General features: G+C 29.8%; 1 protein-coding gene across 1 annotated transcript in view; it reads right to left on the bottom strand.

Moving 5' to 3' along the window:
• LOC129915404 (uncharacterized) overlaps nt 1-18,336 on the bottom strand; it is a 214,626-nt gene extending 196,290 nt beyond the window's left edge. Inside the window, exon 1 of the mRNA XM_055994918.1 lies at nt 17,483-18,336. Coding sequence (XP_055850893.1) covers nt 17,483-17,579 — 97 coding nt within the window. The 5' untranslated portion in view covers nt 17,580-18,336. The remainder of the gene's footprint in view (nt 1-17,482) is intronic.
• Nucleotides 18,337-18,785: the final 449 nt, after the last annotated feature.

Raw genomic sequence — 18,785 nt, 5'->3', positions numbered from 1 at the left:
AAGCATCTTCATCTCAGCTGCCGTTAACTTACTCTCATACTTTTTGTACATTGTCCAACATTGTGAACCGTATGTGACTGCGGTGTAGAGTCTTCCTTTCAGCTTAGGGGGCATTTTTCGATCACAGAAGATGGCAGAATTTTCCCGCCACTTCATCCACCCTACGCTTACGCGATGATTGATATCGTCATCACAAGTACCTTCGTTATTTATCATAGACCCCAGATATTTAAACTTTTCACACTTGGGAAGCACTACACCATTCAAATAAATGTCAGGAATAGGCCTGTGTGGATCAGAAAATGGGCAGCATAGGTATTCTGTCTTTTTCGCGCTTATGCGGTACCCACTACCTTCTAGAACATCCACCCATACATCAAGTGCTCGTTGCAGGGATATCGGGTCTTCACTTATGATGGCTCCATCGTCAGCAAAGAATAACTGATGCACTTTTGGGTCCGTCACTTTGCCTTGAAGCAGGTAATCAAGAACGGTAATAAAGAGCAGAGGACTCAATTCGCTTCCCTGGTGTACACCTACTGTGATTTCGAATTCTTCGGTGACTCCAGCTGCACATCTTACTTTAGTAACTGCTCCATCATACATGTCCATAATTATCCGCACATAGGTTTCCGGAACTCCTCGTTGTCTGAGGGCCACCCATATCAGATCTCGTGGTTGTCGATCGAATGCTTTTTCATTTCATTTTTTTTTTAATTGATATTTTTATATACCTCTAACAAGCTTGTAAGTTGCAAGTTTGTATTGGGCCGATTCTGAGAAAAAATGCATTAACAGTGGTTATTTTTAATTATTATGAAACAAAATATTTCATCATATTTCAGAAGGCAACAATAAAATTAAATTAGTTGAACCGAATGTTTTGAATTTATAGGGAACAATGAACTATTGTGGGTGGAAATCATTTCGTTTGGCTCCAAAATTTTTAAAAACTGCACTGTTTATTTTTTTTTCTAAACAAAAACCGGCAGCGATACAAGTCGGCAGACTTACATGTTTGCTATCGCTATAAATGGACCTCCTTTTAATATTCAAATTGTTAGATAGGTACATCCATTCATACGAAGAAACACTTATTGAGAACTTAAAATAGAAGTAGCTGCTAATCAAACTATTCTGAAAAACAAAACTTAGAAATTATTGATTTGAAGAAAGAAGATTATTAAACATCAACTTAATTTATTTCTTAATTAAATATTTAAAATGAATTAAGCTTTGAAACGGGCCATTGGGATTCTTTAATATAACGCCGTTTCTAACAATATACTTAAATCGGTAACCTCAATTCAATAAATTGGACAAATTTTACTTGTCCCCAAAATCTGGAGGTAGATAGGGACAAAATCGTTTTTTTTTTCGATTTTGAGCCATTGCAAAAAAAAGCGTCGTCAAACAAATTTGAGTTAGATTGATATATGTATTCTTTCTTTATTTCATAAAATAGATTACAATTTTTTTCGAATGAGAAAACAGACATGAGAATGCTGCCGCCTTCTGGAAAGCGTCACCTATCAATTTCGTTTATTAAATATTTTTAGAAAGAAACAAAAATTATTAAAATTAAAAAAAATATATTTTTTTTCTCAGCATATAAAGTGCGTCGTGATATTTGGAAATAATTACTGTCTATAAATCTAAACTAAAAATAAATGTTCTAGTGCAAGTGTATTTTGACATTTTTAAGCAGAGTCTCCATTATATGCTCCTCGTGACCACACGTTTTAAACATGGTTGATATCTTCTACATACCTTTTGAACAGGTAAAAACACAAAAATCTGTTTAAAATTGACGACAATAAAATTTTTGCAACAGCTGAAGGTAGAAAAAATATTTGTTGTGATGTATTGTAGAAAAATAAAATATGTCGTCTTTAACAAACCCTACAAAACGTACTAGGCTAGAGAAAAGTTTTTTTTTTAAAGTTCGTTTTTGTCACATAGTGTTATTAATGGTATTTGTCTTTTTCTCCGACTTTTGCGTAAATGACTTAACTGATTTCCATGAAAAATTTATCAAAAAGTTTTTAAATGGTTTGAACATTAAATTTTAAAATTTAAAAACTCATTTTTGGATTATAAAAAAACAAATTTAATTTTTTTGAAATATTAGCTGTGTTTTATTTTCCTCGTGATCCAGATCAGATCATTGTTTTTATTAGCAGGATTTTGTTTTGTTGTTGTTTCGCAAATAAATACAATGATCACGAGGAAAATAAAACTCAGCTATTGAAAACAATTTTTTTTTTTGATAAATATGTTTGAAAATTTTGGAAATTGGGAGAATTTACATATTATTTAAATATCAAAGTAATAAAGTGAAATGAAAAGTTTGATTTTATTACATTTTATTTTGGCGCGGTGGTGGGATATTGCACTTGGTTTAAGGTTGTTTTACATAAGATGAAACTCAAAAATTAACAAATAAATAAAAATTATAGCACGTATACGCCACAGTGTACGTGGACAACTAGGAAATAACGTGAAAGTTTGCCAACAAATCCAAATCGTAATTAAATATATAAATATTGCAAAAATAAAAAATAAGTTAAAAAATAGAAAACTTACACAAAACAAATCAAAAACAAATAATCATAATATAAAGTAATTTTTGTGTACAGTTTTGGTTAATTAGTAGTAACTAAAAAATCCTTTTCAGACAATTTTTTGCAAGAGAGTGCAAGTTAGTGCAACGTAAAAAAGATGTGATTCGATACTTATACCAGTATTTTTTTTACTCTACTTGGATACCTATTAGACAAGGATGCAAAGTCAGAGCCCATCTTTTTTTTGGCCTACCTCTTACTCATTTCCTTTTGACAAGTATTTTCTAGTCGTAAAATACAAATCTGAACGTTTACATAACCATCAAACAACAGCCGAAAAAAAATGAAAAAATTAACGTTATTAAAACATTAAACTACATAAATTGAGTACTAACGATGGATGACCTACGAGTACCTCTACGTCCTATATTTTCTTGTTAAAAGTTTCCAAGGCAAAGGTTATCCTTTTTCTTTGCGAATAAAAAGACAAAGATCGTATGTACAAGTATTTTATACTTAAAGTAAGTTGCATATATTTATTAAGTCTCCTATAGAGAATCTGAAACGTTTGCATTGGCTTTCTGTTGTGTGTTAGTCTCAAGGATAAAAAGCAAAGAAATTCAAAGTCAAGTAAAACAAATATCAAACCATCAATATTGTGTTAAGCTGGCTTTGTTATAGGATGGTGTATAAATGTGAGGACATTATATCAAAGCAATAGATAGATGGACATTTCAAGAGTATCCTCTCATAATGCCAAGGTTTCAATAATATATATTTCAACAACTTGTGATGACCTTCTCCCTTGTACTACTCTTGTATCTTAACCCATAATACTTACCTATATATGAATCAGAATTATATATTTTTTACCTCTTGAAATGAAACTTATCTTCAATATTGAAATCATGTTGGATGAAGGATTTTGTATGAAGGTACCTACATATACGAAGGTATAATTTCAAAGGATGAACTCGTAGAAAGTCGGGAGGAATAAGTTTTATTTTCATATTGCATCTCTGTATGAATTCTGATTTAATCGGATTTTTTTAACAAAGCTAACGACTAGGTTTCAATTTCAAGAAGCTCAAAGCAATACTGATGATCTGATAATTTGTATTTTTAGTTTTATGTTTAAGACGTTTGCTATGTCTGCACTTTAATAGTTAAATTGAGCTACCACAAAACTCTTTGATGTGAGAAACTTGTTATACTTTTCAGGATTGTAAATACTTATATCAATTTAAATAAGAATGCATTTGAAATTAAACAAAACATATTATGCGTTGAAAAAAATATGATTGCAACTTAAAATTCTTAATTGAAATAAATTTTGTACTGCAATTAAAAATATTTTACATATTTAAAAAAAAATCTATTGTAAATAAAAAATTTTGTTTGTTTGTTTGTTTTTTTTTTCATTTTCGTCGAATTTCTTACAATTTTGACTATTTGACCACATATCAGCTATGTCGACTTTAACAAATCAAATAGTCAAAAATGTAAGAAATTAAAAAATAAATGCACGACTGAACTTGCTCTTAGGGTTCAAGTTGCTAAAATGTTTAAGAATATTTACATATATGTATATGTAAATATGAAAACATAGAAAGTTTATTTGAAAAAAAATCTTAAAATTCGTTTTTCAAAGGAAAAAAAAAAAAATAACACTTTAAATCAAATTGGGCCCCAAAACAAGTATGCAATTTCTTTTATTAAAAAGCATTTTTAGAAAAAAAAACATTAAAATCGTTAGAAAACTAATTTTTTAAAAATCATTTTTTGAAAAAAAAAAATTAAAAAAAATTTGGGTGCCATTTTGAAGAAATTACCAATCCACATCTAAAACCAAAATTTCAAAAAAATTTAATGTCCGGTTTTCGAAAATTTGATTTTTCAAAAAAAAAATTTCATTTTTTTTTTTAAATCCAAAAAATTATTTTTTTTTCAAAATTTTATATTGGCTTTACATATTGAAATTATATAAATACTTTAAAAAAAAAAATTGTTGGTGGTTCCGGAGAAAATCGGATTTAAAAAAAGAAACGATTCTATGGCAAGTACTGTTAATAATTATTTTCAAAAAAAAAATTTATTAGAAGATAACCCTTGTCTTAAAACTTACATTTGAATTTTTTAAACAAAATCGTTGGAGCAGTTTTCGAGAAATTTCAACTTTATTAAAATCGTTATTTTTGGTAAAAAATAAAATAATTGCAAAAATTCATGATCCTGAACTTTGCAGACAATTTGTCTGCTGAGGTTTGGACAGCCACCAAAGTCGTAAAACTCTTCTGATTTTGAAAAATTAAACGCCATTCGCTTCGTTAAATAAAAATATAGGGGCGATATTTTTTAGTTTTTTTTTTAATTGTTTTAACAAAAAAGTTATGGCCAAAAAAACACAAAAAACACCAAAAAATTAATTTAAAAATGTTTGGACTTTCGTCACCACTGTAATAATGGACCCATTTTCATAAAATAAACGCCATTCGCTTTGTTAAATAAAAATCTATCTAATTTTTAGTTTTTTTTATTTGTCTTAACAAAAGATTAAGGCCAAAAAACACAAAAAAACAACAGAAAATTAATTTAAAAATTTTTGGACTTTCGTCACCACTGTAATAATGGACACATTTTCATAAAATAAACGCCATTCGCTTCGTTAGATAAAAATCTATTTGTCTTAACAAAAAAGTTATGGCCAAAAAACGCAAAAAACATCAAAAAAAATTATTTTTGTAAATTTTGGACTTTCGTCACCACTGTAATAATGGACACATTTTCATAAAATTAAACGCCATTAGCTTCGTTAAATAAAAATCTAGGGGCGATATTTTTTAGTCTTTTTTTATTCGTCTTAACAGAAAAGTTATGGCCAAAAAACACAAAAAAAAACACCAAAAAATTAATTTAAAAATTTTTGGACTTTCGTCACCACTGTAATAATGGACCCATTTTCATAAAATAAACACCATTCGCTTTGTTAAATATAAATATAGGGGCGATATTTTTTAGTTTTTTTTTTTATTTGTCTTAATAAAAAAGTTATGGCCAAAAAACACAAATTATGAAAATGGGTCAATTATTACAGTGGTGACGAAAGTCCAAAAATTTTTAAATTATTTTTTTTGGTGTTTTTTGTGTGTTTTTGGCAATAACTTTTTTGTTAAGGCAAATAAAAAAAAAACTAAAAAATATCGCCTCTAGATTTTTATTTAATTTTTCAAAATCAGACGGGTTTTGCGACTTTGGTGGCTGTCCAAACCTCAGCAGACAAGTTGTCTGCAAAGTTCAGGATCATAAAAATTCCTCTATAGAGTCGACAAATAACGCTACATAACAAGTTTGACATTAATCGGTCCATCCGTTTAGGCTGGAGCTTCGCTTACAGACAAACAGACCACAGACTGACAGACAGACGGACTTCCGGGACCCACTTTTTTGGCATTCTCTATCATCGTAATGTCATGGAAAATTGTTATTTAAATTTAAAAAATATTTAATGCACACTTTTTGCTATGATTTTTTTTTTTCAGTGCAGATAATTTTTTATTTGCAATAAAATTTTTTTCAATGCAAAATATTTTTATTTGCAATAAAAATTTTATTTTCAGTGCAAATATTTTTCAGTTGGAATAACATTTTTTAATGCAAAATACTTTTTGTTGCAATACAAATTTTTTTTTAATGCAAATATTTTTCAGTTGCAAAACAATTTTTTTTTAATGGAAATTTTTTTTAGTTGCAACAAATATTTTTTTCTAATGCAATTTTTTGCTATGGATAATTTTTGTTTTAATTTGTAGTAGAAAACAAATAATGCATTCAAAATGAATATTTTTTTACAACCCTGATAACGTTCCCATAATTATTAAAGAGGAATGACTTTAACCTATTCATTAAAAAGATTTTTTTCGTTGTCGGTAATTATTTTACTTTGCGTAATTGACCGTTTTTTTTAATACACCCTAAACAAAAATACTCAATTTGTACATCACTCATCCTATCCCTATGTAGGTACATATATTTCTTCCTTTTTTGTAAGGATGTTTCCATTTATTTCTTTTCACCTTAACTTACAACAAACCACCATTAGACATAATAATAAAAAAATGTTTCCTCATGAATTTACGGCAAAGTTAATGCCGAAAATGGTGAAGCAGCACCAAAATAAGAAACATAAAAGATGAAAAAGTTCTCATGTAATCTCAAAAATTGAATACAGTCATGATGATGAACTTGTAATAGGTTTTTAATGTAGACGAAGTAGGTAACCTTGTTTTCTTCCAGGAACAAAAAAAAAACAGGTGTATGTTGAAAATACTTGAAGGTTCTTTCAAGTCATGTTGTACCTATTACAACAAAAAATAAAAACAAGTCCAAATAAATGTTTTTCCATTTGTAAGTACAAACAGCAATTTACATCAATCTACCCCCAAATCTACGACAAAGTTCCTTCAAAAATTATGACAAAAAACAAAAAATTGAGATTTGTGTAAACACAAGAAAATCAATTAATGATAAGCATTGAGGAAGGACCTAACTTTATTTTTGTGTGTTTTGTTTTTTTTTTTGTTTGCATGATTTCAAGAAATGTAATCAATCAAATGGAAGATACAATTTATCACCAAATATACACCACTCAACGATAATTAAGGGTCGTCACAATGGATATTTAATCTTATTCAAAGAGAATTCTGATTAAATTACACTTTTGGGGAAGATTTTTTTTTTTTTGGTTGGACAGGATAAAGCATATAAAATTATGAAAGAAAACTCAAGAGATATAATATTTTTTGTTTTGCTTGAATTGAATGAAAATAATATCATTCATATTCCAGGAAAAGATTTAATCTGTTTTTTTTTTTTTTTTTGTTAATTTTGTTTTGCACAGCATGTTTTGTTCTAGATGTTTCTTTGCATTAAAGAGATTTTCTTTCGATATAATTTTTTTAGTGATAAAATCGTTTGTTCATGGAATATCACCTCTTCTGTTCTTAATGAATAATTTTTTTGTTGTGTTAAAATAATTTTGGATATTGAAATTTGAGGGAAATTTTTGATTTACTTAGGTATCTATAATAATGCTTTGAATGACTAATTTCAAACTTATTAGAGGAAAAATTAAAAAAAATACTGAAATTTGTGGTTGAAGTTTGTCTGTATCTCGAAAATACCATTACGTATTGATATCCGCCAGGCATGAAAAAAAGTATTCAATTTGTATTTTTTAATCTTTAATTTTTAGCCTAAATCCTCTTGTCTGATGGATAAATGTATTTGACAAGGTTGGTCGGGATATGAGAAAGGTGATTTATAATAAGTATGATTTTAGAAAACAAGACTCAATAAAAAATATTTTAAAAGAAGGGATTTTAAATTAATTTTTCTGGATTATAAGAAGCGGGATTCCGATACCCTCCTAAATGCACAGAATCACTTCTTATGATAAGGATTATCTTTTAATTAGTTTTGAATGAGTATTTCTAGGCTATAATAAGATATAACCAAAAAAACATATAATTTTCCAAAAACGGCTCATAATTTTGTTATCCGAATTTTTCGAAAAAATAAAATGCACGTACTTTCTCTTATGTTAAAAGTACATAAATATTAGCTAACAATAGGTAATTCATAAATTTGGTTATACATACCTTATCAGAAAAAAATTAAAACAAATTAAATTGATACAAATTTGAACCCAAACTTTAGAACTTGGTACACTTATACATCTCAGTACTTTTTGTGCCAGCATAATTTCAACATAGGAGAACTTGGCTCTTTTTTTAACAGTAATGTTTTTGTTGTGATTTCACTACTTTTTGCAAGGTAAAGCTGTAGAATTGAAAATCTCTATATTTGATGAAAATTCAGTGAAAATGGGCGGTTGCCACGCCCCCTGGCTGAAATTCTCAAATTTTAAATTTTTTCCTTTGTATAAACTACCATCCCTACCATTCTACCAAATTTCGAGATTCTAAGATAATCAGAAGTGCTCTGTAATATTTGATGAAAATTCAGCGGAAATGGGCGGATGCCACGCCCCCTGAATTGAAAATCTCAAATTTTCGATTTTTTCCTTTGTATAAACCACAAGTCCTATCGCCGTGTAAAATTTCAAGTTTCTACGATAACGGGAAGTTCTCCATAGTTTTGATGGTCTGTCAGTGAGTGAATCAGTCAGTCAGTCAGTCAGTCAGTTACGGTTTTTCAGATTTTCGAAGCCCTATATCTCAGAAACTACTGATCGTAGCAAGCTGAAATTTTTTGAGGAGTTTTGTTTTGACCAGCTTAACGAAGCGAGTTTGAAATTTCTAGCATCTTTGGTGTGGAAGTTAGAGGGGGCTCAAAAATGGCCTGAGTTGTTTCCTGTAAATAAGGGTGTAGTGCCAAAGTTGCTAGAGAACTTGGCTGGGCACTACCGTGCCCCTTGATTTATTTAAAAACAAAATAAAATACTTGGTTTATTATGTTATTTAAGGTTTAATTGTTGATTTTTAATAATTTTTTTCCAAATTACATAGGTAAGTCAAAAAAATCATGTAAGAAAAAATAATTTTTTCAAATTTTCTTTCAGTTTTTTTTTTTGAAAATTCAAAGACACATCGTCATAAAGATATGAAAATAAATGAATGTTATAGGTGCAGTCTTTTACGAGATATACGCGAGTAACCAACTTTAATCACACTATCTGCTTTTATCTTGTCCTCTCAAAATTCTTGATACTTCGTCCTCTTAGTTCTCAAGTCAACCCATGCCATGGTTCATGTGATTTAGTTTAGCTCGGATTCTAAAAGCAATTCTAGCTAGATCCCGAACGACATTTTTTTTTTTTCAATTTAAAAATGGGCGATTTTAATTATATTCTGGTTAAAACTCAATCTTAAATTCTTAAGCTTTTGGTAAACTTAGCCCATAGCTTTAATTATAAAACCTCACACTCACAATATTTTTTTATAGACTTCAACAATCCCGAAAAGTATAAATAAAAGGTTTGATTTTATTTTTAGAACATTTTCAATTAAATTGAAGTTGAAGGTAAACTGAGTTCTTTTTTTATTCTCGCACTTCTTTAAATGAATTTTGTCTACGAAGACGACGAAAGGAAATTGGACATTTCAATTTGAAATATGAGACTTTTCATTCAAGAGATGCGCTACCTTAAAAATATATATCTACCTTTTGCAACAGCTAAAAAGGAAATGAAATAAGTTCATCAGACAAGTATTGGTTTCAATTTCGATGATATTTTCGTAGTAAGGTAGATTTAATTTTATTCCTTTCGAATCGGATGGGATGTAACATAAATTTAACCCTTTTATACGTATCTACGAGTATAAAAAGTCAAACTGACCCAAAGGTATATTATATTTTCGATTTTAAAGGATTTCAAGGAGAAACCAGATAAAAATAAAATGCACGACTGGGTCGCACGAACTTGCTCTTAGAGTTAAAGTTGCTTAAATTTTTAAGACTTTTTATATAGAAATTTGGAAAAAAAATTAAATTCGTTAAAAAAAAAAAAATAAAATAAAATCTGAAATTGAATTGCCTGCCAAAACAAGTATGCAGTTTTGATTGATATATTAACATGCATTTTTAGAAAAAAAATTTTCAAAATCGTTAGAGCCGTTTTTTAAAAAACTAATTTTTTATAAATATTTTTTTGGAAAAAAAGTTTTAAAATAAAATTGGTATGCCATTTTGTAGAAATCACTAATCAACATCTAAACACAAAATTTCAAAAAAAATCAATGTTCCGTTTTCGAAAATTTGATTTTTCAAAAAAAAAATTTCAAAATTTTTTTAAAAATCCAAAAATTATTTTTTTGGAAATTTTATTTTTGGTTTATATTTAAATTGTATAAATGCTTCTTCACAAAAAGTTTCGTTGAAATCGAATATGCAGTTTCGGAGATATTCGGATTTGAAAAAAACGGTTCTATGGCAGGTACCGTTAATAATGATTTTCAAAAAAAAAAATTTTCATTGACAGATAGGCCCTAGCTTAAAACTAACATTTGAATTTTTTAAACAAAATCGTTGGAGCCGTTTTCAAGATATTTCAATTTTACTGAAATCGGTATATGACAAGTACCGTTATTTTTGGTCCAAAAAAATTAATTCCAAAAACCCCTCTGGAGAGTCACCAAATAACGCTACATACCAAGTTTGGCATCAATCGGCCCATCTGTTTAGGCTGTAGCTTCGTTTACAGACAGACAGACTGACAGACTGACAGACAGACAGACAGACAGACGGACTTCCGGGACCCACTTTTTTGGCATTGTCTACCATCGTAATGTCATGGAAAAATGTTATCTCAACTTTTTTTTTTTGTACGAATGCATAACTTGATATATAGTACCTATATCGCAAGTAAAAAAATGATATCCTTGATAGTATGGATTTATATAAATTTTCTTTCATTGGAAAAATGTGCTATTTGAATGGAAATCATTAAGCGTGAAGGATATACATATGCATGAGTGAATATAAATATGAAGGTAAGGTACATATTTGATTAGGATAGGGATGATAGAGATATTATTTGATAAAGAAGCAAATACATTTGTTGACCATTTTTGAAAATGAAATTTACAAAAGGTGTCCTTTTTTTTATATTTAATGTCCTTTTTGATAAGAAATGGATAAACTATTTAGGTCCAATAAAGGTTTGTTTAAACAAATTAGGATTATAGAATGCTGACCTAATTTTAAATGTTTGTTTTTCTGAATCAAGGTTGTTAAAAAAAAAAAAAACAGAAATACAAAATCTGTAGTTTTAGCATAAAATCATCATAAAAATGACGATTGTATTCCATTTACAAAATTTGTGATTCAAAACTAAACTAGGAAGCTTTTTTAACGACCATTTGATTTGAGTTATGGTTCACACAAAAATACATTAAGCTGCAATGGAAAACAGAAAACACTATAACATTAATCATAAAAGTAATAGCTACTACAAAAAAAGTTTATTTTATCCCTGACCAATAAAGGAAATAACTATTTCCATCGTAAAAAATGAGACGAATCATATCTCACTTATCACTTATGGGGAAAGTAAAATTTCAGTACTTCCATTCGATAAACTGAATAAAAATAGTTTATTTTTATTGGAACGCCATAAGATAAATCCTAAAACATGGATATAAGTTGATTGTTTCGTGAATTATTGTGTTAAAAAAAAGGGATAATAGACAATAAGCAAATTCATAGTCGGGGGCAAATATTTGCACCAGATATTTTGTTTCCTCCGGATATTCTTTGGACGCAGTTTTAATAGACTTTTAAACTCGAAAATAATTAAAAGTTCAATAGCTGCAATATACCTAAGGATATTCAGAACCTGGGAAGCAGCCTTGAAAGTATTTACCGAAGATAGTTTAAAATCATTTAGGGCCATTTTTTTTCACTCGGAGTTGAACATAACTTGAGAATTTTTCATATAAAAATTCTCAAGTTATGTTCAACTCCGAGTGAAAATAAAATGCACGTATGGGTCGTACGAACTTGCTCTTAGAGTTAAAGATGCTTAAATTTTTAAGACTTTTTATATAGAAATTTGGAAAAAAAAAGTAAAATTCGATTTAAAAAAAAAAATAAAATAAAATCTGAAATTAAATTGCCCTCCAAAACAAGTATGCAGTTTTGATTGATATATTAAGATGCATTTAAAAAAAAAAAATTTCAAAATCGTTAGAGCAGTTTTTTAAAAAAGCCGTTTTTTTAAAAATCCAAAATTTATTTTTTTCAAAATTTTATTTTTGGCTTATATTTAAATTATATAAATGCTTCTTCACAAAAAGTTTCGTTGAAATCGAATACGCAGTTTAGGAGATAATCGGATTTGAAAAAAACGGTTCTATGGCAGGTACAGTTAATAATGATTTTCAAAAAAAATTTTTTCATTGACAGATAGGCCCTAGCTTAAAACTAACATTTGAATTTTTTAAACAAAATCGTTAGAGCCGTTTTTGAGATATTTCAATTTTACTAAAATCGGTATATGACAAGTACCGTTATTTTTGGTCCAAAAAAATTAATTCCAAAAACCCCTCTGGAGAGTCGCCAAATAACGCTACATACCAAGTTTGACATTAATCGGTCCATCCGTTTAGGCTGTAGCTCCTTATACAGACAGACAGACAGACTGACGGACAGACTGACAGACAGACAGACAGACGGACTTCCGGGACTCACTTTTTTGGCATTGTCTACCATCGTAATGTCATGGAAAAATGTTATCTCAATTTTTTTTTGTACAATGCATAACTTGATATATAGTACCTATATCGCAAGTAAAAATGGCCCTTAATTTCCTATAAATATGTACTTAAATAAACTTGACTTGAAGTATGATACTTTACTTTATTTCTAACTGTTACCCTTGATTCCGTACAGCTCTTTCGGTACTAGAAGAGACTTTAGGCTATCAAACCAGGGCCCGACACATTCAGGAAAATTAACAAATTCATAGGCTTTAAATTCCAACAACCATCACCACCACTAAAGGCTACGATGACAATATCCTTTGCAGACTACTTCAAAGCCCATTTTGAATCAAATCCACCAGCGGACCAAGAATTTCTAGATGAAATAGACTTATTGAATCAAAGAGTGCAATCGCATCTTGAGAATGCTAGTTTCAGCGGCCCGGCAACAATTCAGCCAATGATCCCTTTAATGACACAAAGTTTACCGCTTATGACCAAATCCAGGACATCCTTCATAGAAGCCACCAAAATACAGCACGACCTTATAAGATCTGGAACTTTGTCGTGAAAAGCCTAACCTAGTCGGTGATGATAAATACTCCTCAAAATCTTAAGCAACAACTGGTTTTTCTCTACTAAACGGAAAATTGCAAAAAAAGAAGAATAAAGACATCTCATCTCAACTTCTATTCCGACAACATAGTTTATTACATAGATGAAGGTATTCCTTTCTCAATGGTTTCTGATATGCAGTTTGGATTTCGTGAAAAAAAAATTTACTCTCCATCGTCTCTTAAAACTGCAGCATGATGTGACTCGTTTATTGAACTCTCATCAGGTCACTGTTGGATACTTCCTTTGATGTCGAAAAGGCATTTTACGGTGTTTGGATACAAGGACTTATTCACGAGCTCTATCAACTCCAATTTTCCGATAGTCTTATTTAAACAATTTAGAGATTCCATTATTACTGATTAACGTCCAAATCGGTAGCTGGCTATCAACAATAAAGGTCACAAGAGCAGTGGTTGCACAAAAATCCAAACGTGAACCATTCTTCTTCAACATTTTTATCTTGGACTGAATCCACCCTGACAACACGGAAAGCTTGCTTACCTATGATTCCTTGACATACACCAAATCTATAGAGTTGAAACACACAAATACACCTACCAGTTCAACGGTCACACGGTTTGACTTCAACACGTATTCTACAGCCGTTTTGAAGACAGCTAACTTCGCTTTCCATCGTACCCATCAGTTTCAGCCAGAGGACCTAGCTGCTACTTAACAAGCAACCTAGCACATGAAGAAGTTAGTCGTTTTTGAATTAAAAAAGATCTCGTAAATCTGTGCTGTGATCAGCGTTGCCAGATTCCCCGATTTTTCGTATTTCTCCCGATTTTTTTAGCTATTTACGATTGCCCGATTTTGTGTTTAAAAATTAGGTTTTCTCCCGATTTTCAACTCAAAAAAGGATGTGCTACCTTAACGTCGTCACGTTTTTTATAGAAACATTTAAAATTTTATTTTAAAGTTGGCAGAACTTCACTTAAACGTTTTAAAAATTCCTTTCGTCTTAGTTGTTTTCTTTTTTTAACAGTTTTTGGTTTAAAATTTTTTTTCGGTAGGTCGGTAGGTCTTTTAATAAATGTCTTCAAAACGGCAGCGCTTATAGACGATAGGTAACCGAAGTTTTTAGGATTTTATTTCATTATTACACCAGAGCGGGCTTATAAAAACATATTTTATAAATGCATTTGCCTTCCATAATAAAAAAAAATTGCATTCAAAATAATTTTTTTTTGCAAATGAAATAAAATTGTGTTAAAAAAATTTTAATAAATTTAAACTAAATTAATGCAAAATATTAAACTAAATTAATGAAAATTTGGTTGAAAAAATACGAACAAATTAGTTCACCATAATCAACTCTTATCTGCATGTACGTACTCATTACATATAAGTTTTAATTTAAAAACAAAATCACAGAAATTGTGCTATGATTCACGCTTATATCGTCGGCACAAAGCTAAAACCGCGAATCTGCATTTTTGGACAATTTCACTTTAATGCGTCATTTAACTTGTTATCGTTCCCTCTATCCACTGCTTCGACCCCAATTATCCATCTGTTGCCTAAAAGCCTAAAATATCAATTTCCGTAGCACGAGTTCCCATAAGATTGCATGCATTTCCAAAACTTTGAAGCCGTTTCTCTCAAAACTACAATTTTGCAGATTCGTGTTTTTGGCGTTGTGCCCACGATATGAAGAGACAAAGTTTCAGTTCAATTAAAATTAAAAATCTCAAAAAAATAACATTGAAAATGAAATTTTCAAAAAATTTCTTAAGTCGACATAAGCTACTTTGTCTTATTTCCACAGAGTTAAACACGAATATTAAGTTATTTTAATTTAGAAAAATTTTTACACATACATATAAGATCTTTTTGGGTACTGTCTAAAACAGAAATATTTCTACTTTTTACAACATTTTTAAACCATTTCCTGTTTGGGTATTCAAGAACTTTAAAGTTTTAAAGATTTCAAATATTTTTGAAGGTTCTCAAACTGTAATGTGGCAAAAAAAAACTTTATGTGAAGCAATAAACGGACATTAACGTTAACGATTAATCGTTTTGTCGATTTTATCAATGCAAAAATTACGAACGACCCCCAGTTTAAACCTCAAAACATTTCAAAACGACAAAAAAAGTCGATATCAACAAAGAATTCTTTTTACTCTAGTTAAATATTAAAACAAAACCACACCTCAGCCTTTGCTCGTGAAATAAAAAATGTCCAGGCCGTAATTTAATGTTTATTGTTATTCAACTCAGAACTTGATGACAATGCTATAAGGAAGTTTTCTATCGAAATTAAAGATTCTGTTTTATTTAAAATCTGTTTTATTTAAAGTCTTGATTTTTTTTTATTTTTACTGATTCCCCGATTTTCCCCGATTTTTGATGTGGTAATCTCCCGATTTCAAAAAATATTTTATGGCAACACTGGCTGTGATGCAACGGAGGGAATACTCCAGCAACAAGAGGCTTTACAACAATATCAAAAATTATATAAAGACGTCTCCAGAATCTAAAAAAAACCTTTCAATTTACTAAAAGAAATAGGAAAAATAATAATCAACATGTCAAAACATTTCGGACTTGATAACTACCAATGACGAAGAAAACACATCCAATTCTATACCAACACTTGTACAATTTTATGGAAATTTCGTTAAAGATGATGAAATTGTAAACAACTGTAAGCCTGTGTACAAACCACCTTCTGTGGAATCAATATATTTTTGACACCGCCAAATCCACTGTGAAATGTTTGACTTTTCTCCGAAAATGCATGATATTTTTCTCCCGGTCTGATCTAGCAGTAATATACAAAAGGCTTAGGTATATTCTTTCAAAGATTGATATATCAATAACCTCTTTTAGTTCCAGACAGTAAACAAAATAGAGCTATAAAAATGATAGGTGATAGTTCAACAACTTTAACAAATATGCATATTTCTAGGGCACCGACGCGACCGACAAGTCGCGTTTCATGTTCTATCGTTATTTGTACGACAAAAGCTCTTAAGAAATAGCAAGTTGTATTGCTTTCTCAAAAAATGCAACCGTTGTTGTTCGTGCTTCAAGAAAAACACGTTTACCCAAGAGTAAAATTTCTCGAATAAAAATGGGAATCCGTCGCACCAGCGCCGCACCGCCACCGCACCGCCGTCGCACGCCTTTATTTTATTCCTACCCATTTAAAAATATATATCTTCAAAACTTAAGCTCATGGATATCTCTTTTGCAAACTTCTCCCTGTATTTATCATATTAACTGTATAGTGTATATTATCCCCTTGAGAACATAAATCAATTGGTAAGTTTTGGCTGTTATTAATTATTGCAATTAATAAACATATAAGTTAAAGAAGATCCTGTAATAATTTAAATGCAGCACATAAAATTAACAAAATTCGAATTCGATAAGATTCTCTACTTTGTTGTGCTGAAAATAAAGGAACAATATCCTTTTTTATAATAAATCTCATTTAATATTCCATTGACCCAGTAAAAAAGATATAATTTACTCACTTTTGTGATTTAAATTTAAACGAAAACAGTAGATTCCTGCTACACAAACTTAACGACTACCTAAGTTGCTAGAAAACTTGGCTGGGGCTCAACCGTGCCCTTGATCAAAATATAATCCCCAAAATCTCAGCTTTTAAAAAAATTTTTGTTTGTTGTTTTATTACTATTTACATATTTATGTATTTCTCAAAAACTATTATTGGTGATAAAAACAAGGATCTGATAGTAAGCGTTTATTCTAAAAAATCCTGAAGCATTTGATTATAATTTCAAAAACTGATTTATTTTATAAAAAAATCTATACTTTAGGAAATTGGCACTTGTTTTGTCCATTTTCTCAGAACAACTTTCAATTTTCATTTTCATATTTCTTTTAAAACCTTTAGAAAAGAAGTATGCTCGTGTGATTTATTTAATTTTCCACTTGTTGAATTCTTTCAAAAGAACCAATAACAATTTTCAATTATTTTCATATAAGCCTGCACTTTAAAAAAAGATAAAAGGAAAAAACGGCAGGTATCTACCTATTCTACAGAATGTACAATGATCCTTTTTAAACTATTGAACTTAAGTGTAAACCCACTCAACTTACCATTTGTGTTGTTATTATTGTTCTTCGATGAGCTGCAGTTATTATTCAGTGAATTGAAAAAATTTACTGCTCCAGTTCTTCGTAGTATCCAAAACATGTTGATTTTGATGTAAATATAATATTTCTGATTGATGCTTAGTCCTGTAGATTTTACAGATGTTGGTAATAATAAACAATAAAAATAGGTTAAGACTTTTTTTTTCTTGTAAAAAAGCGTTAAAGCACAAACGCTCGCTATTTCCCGAGGATAGAAAAAAAAAACACAAATAACAATGAAAACGTCGTACGTACTCTCAAGGATAATTACGACGACACGAAATCAATTTGCTAATCAATCACAACCAATCTCAGAGAAAACACAAAACAACCGCTCTTGCTTGCCACCACTCAACACGAGTAAATTATTTTTTTCTATTTTTATTTTTTCTTTCTATTTTGATTGCACAAGCAAGAAAAAAAAAGGAGGAAAACAATTAAGTCCTTTCAGTCAGGACTGAGGACAGGACACCATTTAAGAAAACGAATACACGAACGAAATATTTTTTTTTTTTTTTCTATTTCTTCTAAGTTCACACCCACAACAGACACCACACGAAAACTTGTTTTGAACCGGCTAACAAGGAAAACAAAAAAATAGAGATAATTTGCCAAAGCACCCTTAAGGATATGGTAAGGATTTTTTAATAATTTTTTTTTTGTTACGCAAGTTAAGCAATTTCTAAGCAAATTAGAATCAAAATGTCACAATAATTGTGCTACAAAAGGGTATTCTCACAAAAGCGAGCCAAACGCGAAAAAGCAAATGGAAGTGTTAAAAGCAAAATCGCGTGTCCTTTATACCATTCGTGGTCGATGTCAATTCGGAACTGAGTGAGGAAGGAAATCGAACAGGTGTATGATAGCACTACAGTGATGTTTTTTTTTTACACCAAGAAAGGAAATAGAGCTTTTAAAAGGACTTCAAAAGAGATTGAGAGAGGAAATTTTCTCTTTTATAATATTGAATATGGACAAAAATCTAATATCAGCTGGTATTTTTGTACATGAATCGAATATGCTAAGAACGATGTCCCTTGAGGTGGTGTAACACCTTTAGGCAATAAAATTTTGTTGTCACATGGATTTTTCAAATATTTTGTGGGAATATTGTACATACATATGCAGATTTCAAGGACCCTTTTCTCTTTTTACATAAAAAAGATGTTAATTCCAAAACAGGAAGGATAAAAGGATGCGTAGGAATTTCTTATTGTTTTTTTTTTGCTATAGAAACCGATATATATTCAAGGATATTTCATATTAA

This window comes from Episyrphus balteatus, chromosome 3 (genome assembly GCF_945859705.1).
Source record: "Episyrphus balteatus chromosome 3, idEpiBalt1.1, whole genome shotgun sequence".
NCBI classification, from domain to species: domain Eukaryota; kingdom Metazoa; phylum Arthropoda; class Insecta; order Diptera; family Syrphidae; genus Episyrphus; species Episyrphus balteatus.
The sequence above is the reverse complement of the archived record's forward strand: the minus strand, read 5'-3'. Positions and strand labels throughout refer to the sequence as shown.